This window comes from Rhinolophus sinicus, linkage group LG09 (genome assembly GCF_036562045.2).
Source record: "Rhinolophus sinicus isolate RSC01 linkage group LG09, ASM3656204v1, whole genome shotgun sequence".
Classification (NCBI taxonomy): domain Eukaryota; kingdom Metazoa; phylum Chordata; class Mammalia; order Chiroptera; family Rhinolophidae; genus Rhinolophus; species Rhinolophus sinicus.
This window is the reverse complement of record NC_133758.1, coordinates 97,052,660-97,071,248: the sequence shown is the minus strand read 5'-3', so window position 1 is coordinate 97,071,248 and position 18,589 is coordinate 97,052,660. Positions and strand designations below refer to the sequence as shown.

The window sequence follows — 18,589 nt, the reverse complement described above, 5'->3', positions numbered from 1 at the left end:
AATAGGATCAAAAGACGACTATTATAGCTTCCTAGAATCCCAGGTCTCTTAAATATAAGCTATAAATCATCAAAAACAACACACACAACATTAAATATACATTCTGCTGCTAACTTAGCTAACTTTATATCCATTTTCTTTTTGATTCATTTATCTTATTTTTAATATATGTGTGCCTGCTGATTTTCTTCTATTTATGTCATCTACCTCAAATGTTTTTCTGGAATTAAGTATAAATCTATAAATACATCAATATTTTTATAAGATATTCTCCTTTAAGAACTGTTTGTTTTGTTTTAAAATTACTCATTATTTTTATAACAATGATTAAACTCTGTATTTCCTTGTATTATTGCTCATCACAGTTCTTGTGTCTTTCTCAGTAGGCTAAGCATATACTTTACTTTTTGTTGTCGTTAAAAAGACAAAACGGTGTTTTCTCAGTCCTTCCACACTTGTTCTTATGTGTAAATGTGACTTTGGCTGGGTAGATGAACTTCTTGGACTACGACATTCTTTTGGTATGTGTTCTTATGAATAAGACCTAAATAGCCTGATTTTCATTCCTTTATAAGCAATCTATGTTCTCTATCTGGATGCCAATAGGATGGTTTCTTTATCTTTAATAGTCACCTTTTTTCTGAGAAAAGTTATGGGTATAGATCTGTTTTCATTCACTTTGCCTGGAAAGCAGTGCACCATTCTAGTCTGTGAACTCTGTTAATTTTTTTCTACTCTAGAGAATTATTTTATGCCTTTTATTATTGATTATTGCTTCTCATTGATATGTCCTAGTTTCTTCTTAGGAAAATAAATTATCTCTAATGTCATACTATCACTTTACATAAAATAGTACCTTCCCCGTTCATTCCTACACCCCTTCTCTGATTTACTTTTTCTCCTTAGCAGTGATCACCACCTGTTTTTGGTTCAGTCCTCATCCCTTCCTCACACACACTCACTGCCATAGTGATGTACAGTTACAGAGCGTAAAAGGCTACCCTATATGCTGATATATTTCGAACTTTATCTTCAGCCCAGACCTTCTCACAAATTTCAGACTCACATGTCCAACTGTCTGCCCAAATTCCACTTTTCTAACAGACAAATTCAACATATCTGAAATTAAACTCTATCTCCCCTGAGAAAATGTTCCATCACAAACTTCATCTCTGTAGTTGCCAATTCCCCAGTTCTTTTGCTCAAATAAAAAGCCTTACAGTCATTTTTGATTCCTCTTCCACACACCTTATACCTTATATTTAGTAAATCCTGTTGGCTCTACCTTCAAAATGTATCTAGAATCAGACCACTTCTTTCCAACTCCAACTCCACTGCTACAACCCCAGTTTAGGTCACAATCACCCCTTCCTAGATTACTGCAGTGGCCTCCTAACTAGTATCTCTTCCCCTGAAGAAAAGCCCATACAAGCTGTAGACCTTGGCATTTTACTGAATCGGCATTATTCCCACTGCACAGGGATGTTATCAAGTAAGTACGCTTGAATTCTCACACTTGTGGTAAAGTGTTATCTTCATGTCATGACCAGAATGGACCACTCCTTAATTGGTTATGCCATCCTGAGGAATCAGAAAAGGACAGACTTGACATTTCGGTAGTCTAAGAACTAACTATCCTTCCTACTCTAATTGCCACAACCTCGGATTTGGCACTTAGTGCGTTCCTTAGTACTTGCTCAGTATTTTATTACACTAACCTCTGACTCTTTGAAACTACACTGGTGAAAGGGCTTCCTTCTCATCCAGCTAGGGTCAACTGCTTCAGCTTCTTCTTTGTAAAGAAAATAAAACACACAAAAAATTTACAGTTACAATGCTTAATTGTAATTATTTTTTTTAAATCCTAACCAATATTTGTGCTGTGCTATCTTCCTCTGGTGCTGCCATACAAAATAAAACAATGTCCTAATTGTTAGATACCGCATTTGGGTAAGCAAGACCAGATATGTATACTGAATAATTTTAGAATCCAGTTGGTGGTAATATTTGGTTGAATATTTGTGGGAGGTAGTCACCAAGTTAATATTTTGTGAGGGTTTTTAATCTCTGATTTTTAAGTAACAGATATGACTCCATTTCATTATCATTCAAGTATTATTGGCTAAAATGTAGGTTTAGGGTAACACTGAGGTAAACTGAGGAATATTTGACCCAAGATAGTACTTGCACTTTTTTATAATTCTAAAGAGAATAATCAAGTATTTGTGGAGTACACATTTTGCACATTATGGAGCCCATGAAGAATGTGAGAAAAGTCTGGTTTCCTATGGCAATTAGTCTATTTGGGAAGAAAATACTAACACAAATGAAGCAGACTCCAATATGAGTCTCTCAACACCAAATTGTGCTACAAAGAGTCTCAAGGCTATGGACTTCGGAAATGCCATTTCTGTTGGATTTCTGAATGTCCCACATCCAAACCAACTTCCAACTATTGGGGAAACCCATAGTCTGTCAGTCTTGGTGGAAAAAGCACTCCTCATTATCACTTCGATGGGGGAAACAGTGGGAAAACAGAGCAATTAATGATGGCTCCTCGATATCAGGCTAAACAATTAGATAAATAATTTACTTAAACTTACTGATTTTCAAAAGTGGAGGAAACAAATTATTTGAGAGTGACAATAAGTTCTAGATGTCTGTGAGAAAAGCTAGGTTGTGGTATCAAGTGGACAGCTGAATATGAGAATCTTTTGCTCAGACAAGATGCCACCTGATATAGAAATTGGAGAAGTCATACGCCTCCCATTACCATTTCTTGGCAGCTAGGGCATAGACAAATTATTGAAGCTTCTCCAATTTGTGTTCCCACCCTGAACTTTGAGTCTTTAAGGAGTTAGACAAGGGTATAGGAACAGTTCTCTTCAAAAAGAACAGGGTCACCAATTAATTTCTTCCTTTACCCTTTAAACTCTGCCTTTTTCATTTAGAATTGAGTGTAAATGCTCCATCTCATTCTAAAAGGTACTGCACAACTTAGTTTTCATTTAAAATAATGTCAAGAGAAAAAAATGTAAAAACAGGAGATCCAAGGCGGCACAGTAGATAAATACTGTGTCTTTGTCTTTCTGTGAACACATTAAAATTACAAGTAAATTATAAACAACCAACCTGGAGAACCATCTGAACTCTAGACAAACAGACGTCCTGTAACTAAAAATTTAAAGAAGCAGCCACGTGGAGACTGGTAGAAGGCGTGGAGATGTGGAACGAGCCCCACACCTGTGTGTGGCAGTTGAGAATCAAGAGGGATATGTTGGTTCCCGCTGGAGGAGTGAGGGACCCCCACCCCCCCACACTGGGGTCCCCAGGCTGGAATACTGGTGCCGAGAAAAGAAGCCCACACAACATCTGGCTATGAAAAACAGTGAAATTCCAACCGTTTGGTTGGGATGGAAAGCTGCAGGAAACCCAGACATCCTCTTAAATGAACTGCGCACACACCACTCACTCACAGGTACCCACCTTGGGCTCCAGCAGAGGGATAGTGACTTGGGGTGCCTCGGAGACAGATAGTGACCCGGGAGGCAGACTGAAGTGTGTAGGACAGTCAGCATTTTCCATTTTCCCCGTGAGGGGTCTTTCTCCCATGCAGCTGGCAGGCAGGGGCCATCTTATCTGTGTTGAGCCCGCCCCCACAGGCCAAATCTGAATCTCATTGGCTTGGTGAGCTCCACTGCTCCACCCTGCTGACTCAGCTGAGACCCTCTCCACCAAATTCAAGCACCACCTGAGGCACTTTCTCCATGAGCAGCCAGCCCCTCCCACATTGCGCTCTTTCTTTGAAAACTATTGGAGTCCACGGACCCCAGGCAGGAGACGGCTGGACTCAGTGTGCTCGGAGACTTTTCCTGAGTCACTCACTCCAGGCTCAGCACTGGCACCAAACCAGAGTCTACATTAACCTGGTGATCACAACTCTTGCCACTCTAGTGACTCCCTGAGACCCTGCCTCACCCAAGTCACGTACTGCATGAGGCTTTATCAGTGGTTGAAACTTAAGGGAGCTGAAAGGTGGTTGCAAGCCTCTGGGTGTCCTGGCTTTTTGGAATTTGTGGAGTTACCCCAGGCCTGGTACTGGTGGCAGCTGTCCTCGGGTCGCAGCAGAGCCCCTCCCATGTGCCTCCAGGTTTAGCACAGGCAGCAAACAACTGTGGCTCACTTTGTAGCTCCTACCATGTAGCCCCCAGCCAGTTACAAGCAATGACTGACCTGGGCCTGCATGGGAGCCCCTCCCAAGAGGGCCCAGAGCCAACATACTTGGAGGTTGGCTTCAGACAATAGCAGAGCACTGCATTAGATCCACAAGCAGCACGCACAAAGGGTGGTCTCAATAGGCACCAGAGCCCACTGGGGTGAATCCCACTCTGACACGCCAATAGCAATCAAGACACAACTATAATAGGAGGGCACATACAACCTACACAAGAGACACGCCTAGAACACCCAGCTCAGGTGACCAGAAAGACTGGTCCCCACAGGACACCTACTACATAAGGCCACTTGGCTAAAACTGGAAGACATAGCATATTTACCTAATACATAAAAACAAATACAGAGAGGCAGCCAAAATAAGGAAACAAAGAAACGTGTCCCAAATGAAAGAGCAGGAGGAAAATCCAGAAAAACAACTAAATGAAATGGAGGTAAGCAACCTACCAGAGATAAAGTTGAAATCAATGGTTACAAGGATGCTCAAGGAACTTAGTGAGAACTTCAATAAAGAGATAGCAAGCATAAAAATGGACATAGAAACCATAAAAAAGAACCAGTCAGAAGTGAAGAATACAATAACTGAAATGAAGACTGCACTAGAAGGAATCACCAACAGACTAGATGAAGCAGAGAATCGAATCGGCTATTTGGAAGATAAGGTAGCATAAAACACCCAACTGGAATAGCAAAAAGAAAAAAAGAATTTGAAAAAAACAACAAAAACTGAGGATAGTTTAAGAGATCTCTGGGACAACAAGCAGAACAGCATTTGCATCATAAGTGTTCCAGAAGGAGAAGAGAGAAAGCAAGAGACTGAGAACCTGTATAAAAAAATAATGAGTGAAAAATTTCCTAACCAGGTGAAGCAAATAGAGATACAATTCCAGGAAGCACAGAGAGTCCCAAACAGAATGATACCAAACAGGCCCACACCTAGACACATTATAATTAAAATGGCAAAAGTTAAAGACAAAGAGAAATTAAAAACAGCAAGAGAAAAGCAGTTATTTACCTACAAGAAAGTTCCCATAAGACCATCAGCTGATTTCTCAACAGAAGCTTTGCAGGCAAGAAGGGATTGGCAGGAAATATTGAAAGTGATGAAAAACAAGGACCTACAACAAGATTACTCTATCCAGCAAAGCTATCATTTAGAACAGAAAAACAGATAAAGAGCTTCCCAGATAAGAAAAAGTTAAAGGAGTTCATCACCACCAAACCATACAGGTTAGGTGTCTTAGAGGGACATCTTTAACATGAAAAGAAAAAAATCAAAAACATGAACAATAAAATGGCAATAACTATGTATCTATCCACAATTACTTAAAATGTAAATAAATTAAATCTTCCAATCAAAACATAGTGTGGCTGAATGGATTAGAAAATAAGACCTTTACTTATGCTGCCTACAAGAAACTCACTTCTGTTTTAAACAGACACAGAAAGTAAAGGGATAGAAATAGATATTCCATGAAAATGGAAATGAAAATAACTAAACAAAGTTGGGGGTAGCAATACTTATACCAGACAAAATAGCCTTTAAAACAAAGGCTATAAGAGACAATGAAGGACGCAGTAATCCCACTTCAGGGTATTTGTCCTAAGAAACCTAAAACACTATTTCGAGGGGACATGTCATCATATGTTCATCACAGTATTATCTACAATGGCCAAGATGTGGAGGCAACCTGGCTGTCAGTCCATGGAAGAATGGATAAAGAAGAGGTGGTACACACATACAATGGAATATTGCTCAGCCAGGGAAGGGAATGGGTTCTCGCCATCTGTAGCAGCATGGATGGACCTGGAGGGTATTGTGCTGAGTGGAGCATGTCAGAAAGACAGATGCAATGTGATTTCACTTTTATGTGGAAGCTAAAGAACAAAATAAACAAAACAGAAACAAACTCATAGATACAGACAACATTTTGATGGTTGCCAGATGAGAGGAGGGATGGAGTGGTGAAAAGGGAGAAGGGATTAAGAAGTACAAATCGGTTGTTACACAGTAGTCAAGGTGATATAGGGTATAGCATAAGGAATATAGTAAAAAATATTGGAATAGTATGTATGGTGTCAGATTGGTACTAGATTTATTGGGGTAGGAGATGGGAGGGGTTGGGGGTAGAGTGAGAAAGGTGAAGGCATTAAGAAATACAAATTGGTAGTCACAAAATAGTCATGGGGATGTAAAGTAAAGCATAGGAAATATGGTCAACGATATGGTAATAACTATGTATAGTGCCAGGTGGGTACTAGACTAGTCGGGGGATCACTTCTTAAATTATATAAATGTCTAACAACTATGCTACACACCTGAAATTAATATAAAATAATATTGAATGTCAACTGTAATTGAAAATTTTAAAAAGGGGAGAAAAGGTGAAGCAGAATAAGATGTCCAAATTTTCAGGTGTAAGACAAATAAGTCACAGGGATGTAATGTACAGCACAGGGAATATAGTCAACAATATTGTGACTGCATGGTACAGTGTCAGATGGTTGCTGGACTTACGGTGATCAATTTTTAGGTATATACATGTTGAATAACTATTGTGTACACCTGAAACTAATATAATACTGCATATTAATAAAAATATTTTAAGAATCAAATAAAGTCAAAATTGCAAAAAATAAAAAATAACAATATCCTCACATATCAAGTGCCAGACACCATTTTAAGTGGCTAGCACTTACGCCTTTATTTCATCATCTGAGGTACATTATTCTCTCCCTTTCACAGGAAGCATGGAGGGGTAAGTAATATATCTAAGGTCACACAGGTTGTAAGAAGTTAAGCCATATTTGAACATCCACTAACTGGTTCCAGGATCTCGGCTATCATCCACTACACCATTCCCTATGGCCACTCTATCTCATCAGAAGAAGAAGTGCTCTGGACTTCTGAAATTTATTGTAGCTCTAATGGTTGACATTATTGAAGTGACTTTTTATAAACAGTTTCTCCAGTCCTGCAAATGTAATGTTTTAAAAAGTGTATCATAAATTAAAGTACAATGATCATTTAATTTAACCTAGGGAAATTACCTGGATTCCTATTTTTATTCTGCTTTCATTCTATGGAATTACTCCAATAATATGATTCTGCCATACCTATTAACTCATAGAAATGACAGTAACTAAAGCACACTTATGATTGTCACTTCTATTGATGATGTATTCACCTATAAAATCTGATCGTCATTCTGCCTTACCAAAGTTTGCCATGAAATTATCTCTCTCCAATTTAAGATGTGTGTCAAACAAAATACTGTGAAATATTTTAGTGAATTTGTAAAATATCTGGGTGCCCAATTTTGATATAAGAATCAATATAATGAAATTAATAAATCAATGTAACATATCTAGAGGCAGAGTTTATTTTTCCTAATAATTATATCAGACTATTTTAGAGAATGGCCCAGTTAAAAAATAAATTAAACGTAATTCACTTGTAATACCTGCTCTTCAGATATTCTAAGCCCATTAATTCTGATATGCTTCAGAATTAACATCTTGCCTTTCTCTTTACGGTATTTTCTACGATTTCTCCCCAGGCCAAAAACTTGTCTGTGAAATTAAAATTGCACTAAGGTTGCTTATGACCATTAATGGATATTTTTGTTTTCTTAGTCATTATATAATGTCATAGTCCTCTGAAATACGTCTACTCTTGAACACAACTACATCTAAAGAGGCCCACTGTAGTTAAAAAAAGAGATCATGAATTATTGTTTGCTTTAACTCACATCTGATAGTGAAATTGAAGGGTATCCCTTATTTGATGGACACGTTTCAAGGTTCTAAGACCTTGATACAAATCGAAATGATGCAACAAAGCTGGTGGGCTCTTGTTTCCTTGCTGTCTCACTGTGCTCTACCTATCAGAACTAAATCCAAAAGACAGAACCGGAGAGCTTCAGCCACACTGAGTAACAGGCGTGGAAGGCTCCAACGGGCCCATGGTCTCAGGCCAAGGCCCACACTTGGAAAAATTGCAAAGGCCCTAATACCACAGCCTTTCCTTTCTTTACAATTCTCCCTGCCTTTCAGCCCGGCCTCTCCAATATGTCCCAGTGTCCTTCGGCTACCGTGAGCCACTCCTGTCTTGAGAAAAACATCATACAATCTAATTCACTCAAAGGTGTTAGTGATCTAATTTGTTACCTCACCTTAGGGACTTTGCCATTTAAAAAAGGAGTCTGGGGAGGACAATGCCAGGCCCCATCTTAATGAGTTACCAGTGCCAGATTTAAGGCAAGACTATGGGAAGTATAAGGTGGTTTTTGGAGGGAGCCCCTTTTGCCCCCTTTCAAATCACTTCACTGCCTATTTTACTAATTTTTGGCATAAAAGTTTAGGCCCACAGTTGGCCACAAACGGTTTCCAGAATTAGAAGGAAATTCATTCTCATCACTTAGGAAAATGCTTGCATGTTCCAGATATTCCCAAATCTTAGTCATAAGCATTCATGGAGAAAACTTTTTCATCTTTACAACGGACTAGTCAGACTAGATAATTTCTAAAATCCTTTCAAGTTTACACATTTTTCAACTTTTTGAAATTATCTATCCATTTGCCTCATTTTGCAGACTAGGAACTGATGCCCCAAATCTCCCTAAATCCACTTATTTTCTCTCAACTTTGTATTATCCTGTCCACGTCCCCACAGCTACTGCAACTGTGTAAGTTCTCATCTCATTAGTCAACTGATATACTTACATTAGGTATACTGTGGGTTGATGCAAAACTTCCTAAATCTAACTATGTGACTGTCGAAACCACCCGCTGCACTGTCTGTCCATGGACTGATATTTCTAAAATATAAATCTGGTCATGTGCTTTCCCTGCTTAACAGTCTTCAGTTTTCCAATTGCATTTAGAATAAAACCCAAATACCTTAGCATGGCACACAAAGTTACTGTAATCTGAACTTTGGATCATTTCTGGTGGCTCCCACACCCATACCACCTCCAGCCATGAAGGCTCATGGAGAGGGACAGGGAGAAGCAGGGGGAGGAAGAGGGGGAAACAGAAGATATTACTATATTAATAACATTCTGTACCTCTGTGTACAAGGATCTGGGTAGCAGTTCTTTCTACCTGTTTGCAACCTGTCCTACTATATTAAACTACTCCATATATTTCCCTTTCTTGCTGTATTTTTCAAATCGATTCAATAAACCATGTGACACGTGCATCTTAATTTGTTCTGTGGGCCTTTTGGCGTGTTTCTCTCTGGGACAGACTTCCTGGAAGTGTATTTGGAGGCTACCATTGCAGTGAGGTAATTTCCCAATATGTAAAGTCATCTTGTCACCTCAGACAGGTCCAGTGTCCTTCCTTGGCACTCTGAAAATATCTATCATGGCATTTAGCTCTCCATGTTACAAAATTGTTTTCATGTTTTATTTCCCATTAGACTGTGACATCCTTGATGTCAGAGCTAAATCTTACTCGGAGCACCTGAAATAATTAAAAACTTTGACACGTTTTTGTTGAATTAAATATGAATCAATAAATGTGTAGCAATTAATTAGTGCCAACTGAAACCAGAATTCAGGTTTCCCGCATACGCCATTAGGCAGAACCAGGACCTTACAATCTCTCAAGGTCATGAGAAGGGGTGAGTGAGAATAAGACTCATCACTTACCGCTAGGTATACCTTTCCCTGAGGAATCAGAGGTGGTGATGGCAGAGGCATTGATCCTGACTAAACCACAGGGAAAAACATCCAGTTTGATCTCCATTTTGGAGGTAAAGGAAAATAACTAGAGCCAGGAGTCACAGCAGCCACATAAGAGTTTTGAAATCCTGTCATAGTTTGCAGCATCTTTTGAAGAGTAATGGCGTCAGTCAAGACATCCCCTAGATGTCTTTCCCTTCACCATCTTGAGATACAGTATTAGCAACATGGTACCATCTTTACTCTAATTCTGGATAGAGCATGCCTATTAGAGGAACATCAATTTGAATTAAATGTTTCATGGCCCTCCACCCTGTTCTTTACTTTTTGTTATGACTTGGGTGATAGTAACAGGGATTTTTAAAATGAAACACCTACAGCAAGGGACGAAGCAGCTACTTGCAACAATCTCTCTGAGCAGAAACTGAGGCAAATAATCCTGGTGCTTTTCTGTTTCCCACTGTGTGCATTACTTTCTTTCTTTCCTTTGTTATTTAAGCCTTTTGTTCCCCCTACATATCAAGTCTCATTCTTTTTCTCTATCAATTCTCTCTTTTGCTCACTTGCTGCAGCTCCTTCTTTTACCCTCTCTCCACATTCTGCTCTGTCTCTCGTCATCTCCTCCATATTTTTACTCGGTTCTCTCATCTTTTTATCATCTTCTTTCTCCATATCTTTTGGTCCATTGCTCAGTCCCTCCAGCAGGGTCTCAGAGAATGTGATTAGGAATGTATCTGCAAGAAGACATAAATGCAAAGCAAAAGCATTGAGTTCCAACTGAAACAGAAATTCCCCAGCCTGGTTGTCGTGGTGCTCCACCGGAATTAGAAAAACCCTTCACAAAAATATTAAGACATAATTCATTTTAATTTACTGTAATTTACAAATAATCAGATGCCCTGAAACACTTTTTGAGAGGAAGTCGTAGGAAAGAGAAAGGACAGCTTAAATTAAAGATTGTGTATAATAATTCTGGGGAAGTAATTATCTTTAAAATACCTTATTTTTCTGTATCTTTGGAAAATAATTTTAGGCCTTAACTTACTATGTGCATTAAAAAATGATTGACAAACCATAAAACATAATTCTCATGTAATTTTTTAATGTAAAGACATCCCAAATGCCCAAACTAAAAATTCCAACTTTCAAAGCCATTTTGAAACAATCATATATTTTTTAAAAACTGTTTCTATTGCCAAACATAGCTCAAAATTAAGAAAATAAAATTCCTGGTCAGTGAGAGTTTTATACAAAATTCTGCTAATGTAAAATAAACATTTTCCCTTTGTACAAAATACTGTTTTGTAAAAAAAATTCTGCTAATGCAAAATAAACATTTTCCCTTAAAATGGTAGTATTTTAGCATATTTTCATAAATGTATGCTTTTATGTTCTACAATAAAAACTTATTAACTTTTCCAAAAAACCTAAAGCTTGAATGCCAACTCATGTTTGTTTTTAAAAATTAATAAAAGTTACATAAATCAGCCAGACATGCCCAAATGACATTTGTTGATTGTGTAGTATTTTTGCTATTTTGTGAGTTTTCCTTTGCCCTAAGCTTTTTTTTTAAACAAAGTTCTCTGGGAAATTGTGTCCTCTTGTGGTCACCGGCAAAAACAGCATGTTTTCTGCAGAAACAATCAATCCAAACAATGAATATAGGATTTAAGGCTTGGGGATAGGAGGAGCCATTTGTGGATAAAAGGAAATCCCTTGAAGTAAAAAGAGTTGAAAGTTGTGAGTGATTACAAAGGAAACGTTAGCTGGAAAAAAAGGCAAAATACAAATCATTTGATTTACATTTAAATTGTTTGATTATCAGATGATTAAAAAGAGGGAAAAATGTTTACTGTGTAGGAAGTTTTCGGCCATGACAAAAGCATCTATGAATAACTATGAATTTATCACATTATTTCTTCAATTATTGCAGCAATTTTTTGAAATAAGTAAAATGAGATGATTTTAACAAGGTTAATTGGCAGCAAAGATGGGACACAGACTCCCTAGCCTGCACACCCAATAAACTAACAAAGAGAGAGGTAAGACTCTTCAAAACTCCATACTTTTCCACTCTGATTCTTCTCTCCCTACAATTTCAGCAAGTTATGTCTCCTTATCTCATCCTTGTTTTAAGTGCAGAATGCCATATATTTGAAAAATTAACATTTATTTGAAAATTTGATTGGCTTATTTGAGGTAATCTTGGCAACTCAATTTCTTGATTTATACTTTCTCATTTAATTTCTGGATTGAAAGCTTCAAATTTTCATTCCTTATAACTTTAGTTCCTCACTCTTAAAGAAATTCAGAAAGAGAAAGGTAGAATCAGTCCAATGCATGAATTAACCTACCATTACATGAGAAAAAGAATGACCTCTTATTTAGGGCAAGGTGTTCCAACATCATTAAGGCTGCCTGTGTCACTGAGGAAGCATCTGCTTTTTACACAGAGGATCAAAAGTCCTTTGTGCTGACATAAACTTTATGTTCCATTTCGATAAAATTTTCTCATTTAAATCCCAGTAGTGTACAAAACCTGATTTAATTTAAGATGTGCAATGTCCTGGAAGATCTACTCCACTGCAGCGTTTTCCAATTTGCGCCCCCTTCTGTGTGAATGCCGTGCTTCATTCATGAAATTCTGAGAAATTATTTTACAGAACTCTAAGCCAGCAAACAGGTGGTAGATCATCCAAAAACTGAGAAGAAGGAGTAGACACAGATTTAAGTACTCACCTTTAGTGCAAGCCAACTCCAAAATTTACCGACTTGCTCACCATTTCATAGTGTATGGGTGTTTCCTTCTCTAAAAGTATTTATAAATGACTTGCTAAGAGAATGGCAGTGCATATTCCAACTGTAAAGATACAAATATGAACATACTTATTGAAGATTCTCACTGAGATTCCTAACTGTTACTGCTAACAGCATTTTTAATTTGTAACATCACACACATTCTTCAGGAAGAACTGCAAACATGACTGCAAACATGCCAAGTTTACAGTTTGAAAACAAAGCTCGTTTTGAACTAGCGAGTGCAAAAGAAAACTTTTTTTTTGTTTTCAGTTAAATTATTTTTCAGGGAATTTATGCTACAAGTAAACAAAATGATTTAATTCCAATTAATCCAGTATTCCCAAAGAAGGTAGTCCTCCACCGATATCCTTCAAGTCAGGCTGAATTCAGCCCCAAAGGGAAATTTCTAAGACTCTTTAAGAGCCCGCAATTAAGCTTTTAGAACTAAGTAAGCTTCCGTATGTTAAATATTTTGGAAATTATCGTTGCATATACAACATATGCAGAATTACATTTGGCTCTTCAGCACACAGAAGGGGATCCCGCCTTTATTCGTGCACCAGCAAGAGTGGATAAGAAAATGGTTAGACAAAATGTCAAGTATGATATATAGCTATAGATGAGCAGAATGGTGGGATAATCCGGCCAGGAAACGTTGTAGTTTGCAAAGCAGGGTGTTTCAAGCCCGACACGTTTTGCAGGGTTAATTCATTGGGCAAGCTACATCCTTGTGCTCAAAAAGTAACATGTGAGCACTCGGAAACCCCTCTCAGTCTCATCCTCCTCTCCTTCCAAGAGTTCAAGAGAGATTTCTTGTCAGAACTAGTCATTCATTTTGACTCCCTCAGAAAGATTCTGTGCCGGGATGGTTCTGGTTAGGTCACTCATTTTAAACCCTCTTCTAGGCATTCTGTCACCTAGAGCTTCGCCTCAGCCCTGGGGATCCCTGTACTAAATGGCCCCCTAGAAGTTTAGTGCCCGAGAAGGTCTGGACTCACTTGTTTAAGAACTAGTCTTGGAGATTGATGACTTTGCAAGTCGGGCTGGCTAATGATCCCTGGCTGCTGCTCAGTCATGGACTCGGTTTCTCCTGCAGTTTCTCCGCCCCCATTTCCATCCCCCCAACCCCAATTCCCCTTGGTCAGGTAAGGTTTCCTTTACACTTTGCCCACACTTTCCTGTCTTGCTTACCCACAGCCACAAAGGAAAGAGTCCAATTATTCGATCTCCTTATTTTTGAGAATTCGGCTAAAGGAAAAAACAAAAACAAAAAATTGAGTTTGGAGATTGATGCTTTAAAAAAACACAAACCGAGATAGGCAAATGTGGAAGGAATATTTTAAAGAATTCTGAAGCCACGTTCAAATAAGAATCGCGGAATACTCTGCAACTCAGATTTCCAAGAGAGAACACTAGGTAGAGAGGAGGGCAGAATTTCTGCCTTGTTCTCTAACTGCTTCCAAGAGATAAAGTCCTACGGCAGAAGATGCAAACACCAGGATGACTAATCAGAGTGAGCTTTCTTTTAAGGAGACCTGCCTACGTACTGTTAAGTGGAGGTCAAGTAGAATTTGATTTTCAGAGGCTGATTTTAAAATATGGCAGCGACTCGCGAAGCAAGAGTTGGCATGCTGTGGTCATTGTTTCTGAATATTCGTAAAAATAGTGATAGACAAATCCTGCGAGTCGCCCCTCCCCTCCCCCAAAAAAGTACAATCTTGTTCGCTCCCCGCGGGAGAGATGCCTCTTGCCCTCACTTCCCCTAGAAGGCTGAGCCCTTCAGCTGCCCCAAGTGCTCCAGACCCCGGGGTTTCCCGAATAGAAGCTGCAAGAGCCTCAGCCCCGCACAGCCACGTGGCCTGCCCTCGCGTCGCCCGAGCTCCCGCCTCCTCCACAGGACGCCCAGCGGCCTCGACCCTCTGTCCGGCCAAGAAAGGGGCACCTCGCTCAGTTAATCCATGGCCTGCGCAAGAGACCCGAGCCCAGGGCACACAACACCGGCATCTCCCAAATCTGCCCCCACCCACCCAGCTATTAATTTTGACCTCTGGTTTGCTTTGCAACGTAAGGCGTGAATATAAAACGGTTCTTCTATCCCAACACGTTCAAAAAATAAAAAGAAAGAAAAACAAAGCCTTGCATTGCAAAGACGGGATTCTCTTCCACAGCGGCTTCCCTTCACTTCACCAGCTCACCAACTTTTTTTGCTTCCAATCTGCCAGATTCTGCATTAACACCCTCTTAGGGGCTCTTCGTTAATTTATTGGATAGAAATGCTTAAGATGTAAAAGTGTCCAAATAATTGGAATGCCTTTGGGGCGCAGGAAGCATTAATTGCCCGCTCGATCTCCTAGGAATGGGGGGTGGGGTGGGGTGTGGGGAAGGGGACTCTCACAGCTGGCAACAATGTTGAACCCCCATCTCACTCTCTTAGGAGCCGACCTTTAGGGGTCACAACGCAGGACCTTATTTAGGAGATGGGGACGAAAGGGTCACAGGGTCCTCCACCTTGGGGTGGCAGCTCAGGCGATCGGGGCGGCGGCGAAGACGCTGCGCTGCCCACTCCGGCCCTCACGCCTTCTCCAAGGACAGGATTGCCTTCCGCGGGAGAATTAACTTCTGCCTCTTTCTGGCACCTTCGTAGATGTAGTCCATCTGGGTGTTGGGAAGCTTTAGATTGGATGACTGGAGGGAAAAAGAAGGCCAGATGCTTCTAGGGGAGGGGTGAGAGAGCAGGCCGGGGCGCAGATCCTCAGTCCCCACGGCGCGGCCACGTCTTCAGAAACGCCCACGACCTCAGGGCCAGCTGCGGTAGTTTGGCCCTTGGGACTCCAGGGCCCCGTCTATCTAACCATTGGGTGGGCTCCGCGTTGCCAGTTGTCTTGCCTTTCCCCCGCCCCAGCAATCCCCAACCGGCCCCACGGACCTAGAGGGTACTGTGGCGAAATGAGACATCACCCACTGCGTAGAAGCTGTTGCCATCGCTGCTGTCACAGCCACTCCGGGAGGGACCGACACCGCGGCCGCGACGGTCCCCTCCGGCGGCTTCCCGGGGCTGCACTCCGGTGCGGGGGCGCGGCCCGCGCCCGCTCCTGCGCGGAAGGAAATCGTCCCGCGCCCGCGGGCGAAGGGCGGCGGGGAGGGAGGGGGAGGGCAGCAAGGAGGCGGGCAGAGGGGCCGGTCTCCCGAGCCAGGTCGGTTTTGAATGGTTTGGGAGGACGAATTGTTAGACCCCGAAGAAGGGGGGTGGGGACGGAGAAGGGGGGCTGGAAAGCGGAAACTTTCCTATAAAACTTCGAAAAGTCCCTCCTCCCCACGTCAGGCCAATGACACTGCTGCCCCCAAACTTTCCGCCTGCACGGAGGTATAAGAGCCTCCAAGTCTGCAGCTTTCGCCCAACTCCCAGACACCTCGCGGGTTCGCCGGCACCCGCAGCGTTTCCAGGAGGCCGAGAGGGTGTGCGTGCAGCCGTTGAGCGCTTACTTTTTGGACCTCGGGGCCATCCACACCGTCCCCTCCCCCTCCCGCCTCCCTCCCCGCCTCCCCCGCGCGCCCTCCCTGCGGAGATCCTCCCCGTCCCTCCTCCCGCTCCCTCCTCGGCGGGCCGCACCGCCCCGGCCGGCGCCGCGCGCTGGGGAAGCTGGCGGGCTGAGGCGTCCCGCTCTCCTCGTCTTCCCCGGGCCGCCCCTCTGCCCCGGGCCTGCAAGGCCGTACGTTGCCGCCCGAGAGATGATGCAGGACGTGTCCAGTTCGCCAGTCTCGCCGGCCGACGACAGCCTGAGCAACAGTGAGGAGGAGCCGGACCGGCAGCAGCCCCCGAGCGGCAAGCGCGGGGGGCGCAAGCGGCGCAGCAGCCGGCGCAGTGCAGGCGGCGGCTCGGGGCCTGGCGGGGCCGTGGGCGGGGGCGTCGGAGGCGGTGAGGAGCCGGGCAGCCCCGCACAGGGCAAGCGCGGCAAGAAGTCTGCGGGCTGCGGCGGCGGCGGCGGCGCGGGCGGTGGCGGCAGCAGCAGCGGCGGCGGGAGTCCGCAGTCCTACGAGGAGCTGCAGACGCAGCGGGTCATGGCTAACGTGCGGGAGCGCCAGCGCACGCAGTCGCTGAACGAGGCGTTCGCCGCGCTGCGAAAGATCATCCCCACGCTGCCCTCGGACAAGCTGAGCAAGATCCAGACCCTCAAGTTGGCGGCCAGGTACATCGACTTCCTCTACCAGGTCCTCCAGAGCGACGAGCTGGACTCCAAGATGGCAAGCTGCAGCTATGTGGCCCACGAGCGGCTCAGCTACGCCTTCTCGGTCTGGAGGATGGAGGGGGCCTGGTCCATGTCCGCGTCCCACTAGCAGGCGGAGCTCCCCACCCCCTCGGCAGGGCTGGAGACCTAGGTAAGGACCGGCGCCTCTGCGCCCCTTCGCCGCTCAGGTGGCAGAAGGACTAACGGCCAGGCCGCGGGTCCCTGCCCTCCTCGCCTTCCGTCTCCTCTCCCTTTCAGCCTTCCCACCCAACCTGGTACCGCCACCTCATCCCGAGTGTCCCTGGAGACAGTCGGTCCGGCTAGGGAGTGGGCTGCGCTTTTGGGAGGGGTGTGCGTGTGCGTGAGTGTGCGTGACAGGAGGGAAGACTGAACAAGAGGCAAGGGTCTTGGGTAAGGACAGTCTTGCAAGCGCCTCCCTTTCTTTTGGCTTTAAAGTTTTCGTTCTCCTTACAACCAGTGTTTCCAAATTCCACCTCCTTTCCGCCCACCCACTTCCTCTTGCCCTTGGGCTGAAATCCTTCCAGGTTGTTCAGCGTAATTTCTCGGTGGTGATAAGAACAGTGCTCACTAGTCTTAGAAAACAGCCACAGAGACTTAAACAATAACCAACTTTACCCCCTTTTGGGTTTTTGCAGATGTCATTGTTTCCAGAGAAGGAGAAAATGGACAGTCTAGAGACTCTGGAGCTGGATAACTAAAAATAAATATATATGCCAAAGATTTTCTTGGAAATTAGAAGAGCAGAACCCAAATCCAAAGAAACAGGGCGTGGGGCGCACTTTTAAAAAAGAAAGCGAGACAGGCCCGTGGACAGTGATCCCCAGACGGGCAGCGGCACCATCCTCACACCTCTACATTCTGATAGAAGTCTGAACAGTTGTTTGTGTTCCTTTTCTTTTTTTTTTTGACGAAGAATGTTTTTATTTTTATTTTTTCATGCATGCATTCTCAAGAGGTCGTGCCAATCAGCCACTGAAAGGAAAGGCAACAGTATGGACTTTTCTCCATTTTAAAATGGTAACAATCAGAGGAATTTTAAGAACACCTTTAGAAGTAAAAATACTGGGATCAAACTGACTGGCAAAATCATAGTCAGTTAATTCCTTTTTTTTTTTTTTCATTCTTCCTCTGAGGGAAAAAAAACTTAAAATACAAAAAAACAACATTCTATTTATTTATTGATGACCCACGGTAAAATGCAAATAGATCCGGTGTCTAAATGCATTCATATTTTTATGATTGTTTTGTAAATATCTTTGTATATTATTTTTCTGCAATAAATAAATATGATTGAAAATTTTAAGAACCTTAGAGTTTGGTGTATATTTTTAAAACTCAGGATTAAGTTGGAGGTAAATACCTGCTTGTTTAACTCTGGAGGCATCCAGGAGGGAGGGTGCATTAATATAAACAAAGCAGTGAAAACTCAAATAAACTAGCTACTGACAGGTACTGGCATGTTATTTAGAAAGACAGCTTTATTATTCCAATTTGGTGTCCAGTGGGCTTAGAAGCACCTCTCCTTCGTCTCCTATCAGGTCCCCAAACAACAAAAACTTAAACTTGTTATTCACCTCGCTTGCTTATCTTTTGACGAGGTAGCTGTAAAACAGTTAAATG

General features: G+C 42.4%; 1 protein-coding gene and 1 long non-coding RNA gene across 3 annotated transcripts; one reads left to right on the top strand and one right to left on the bottom strand.

Annotated features, from left to right (window-relative positions):
* Positions 1–6,895: 6,895 nt before the first annotated feature.
* On the bottom strand, positions 6,896–15,950 carry LOC109445190 (uncharacterized). 2 transcript variants are annotated; one of them, XR_012498896.1, is made up of 4 exons: positions 15,165–15,950; positions 13,914–13,970; positions 12,663–12,783; positions 6,896–10,657 (listed from the first exon to the last, which is right to left on the bottom strand). It is a non-coding gene; the product is annotated as an uncharacterized LOC109445190 (long non-coding RNA). The 2 variants fall into 2 exon arrangements; XR_012498897.1 differs by having other exon boundaries at positions 15,231–15,950.
* Positions 15,951–16,132: 182 nt separating this feature from the next.
* On the top strand, positions 16,133–18,275 carry TWIST1 (twist family bHLH transcription factor 1). The gene is made up of 2 exons (XM_019727349.2): positions 16,133–17,099; positions 17,605–18,275. Exon 1 carries the CDS (start codon positions 16,452–16,454, stop codon positions 17,055–17,057), a length of 606 nt encoding a protein of 201 aa, XP_019582908.2. The 5' UTR covers positions 16,133–16,451; the 3' UTR covers positions 17,058–17,099; positions 17,605–18,275.
* Positions 18,276–18,589: the final 314 nt, after the last annotated feature.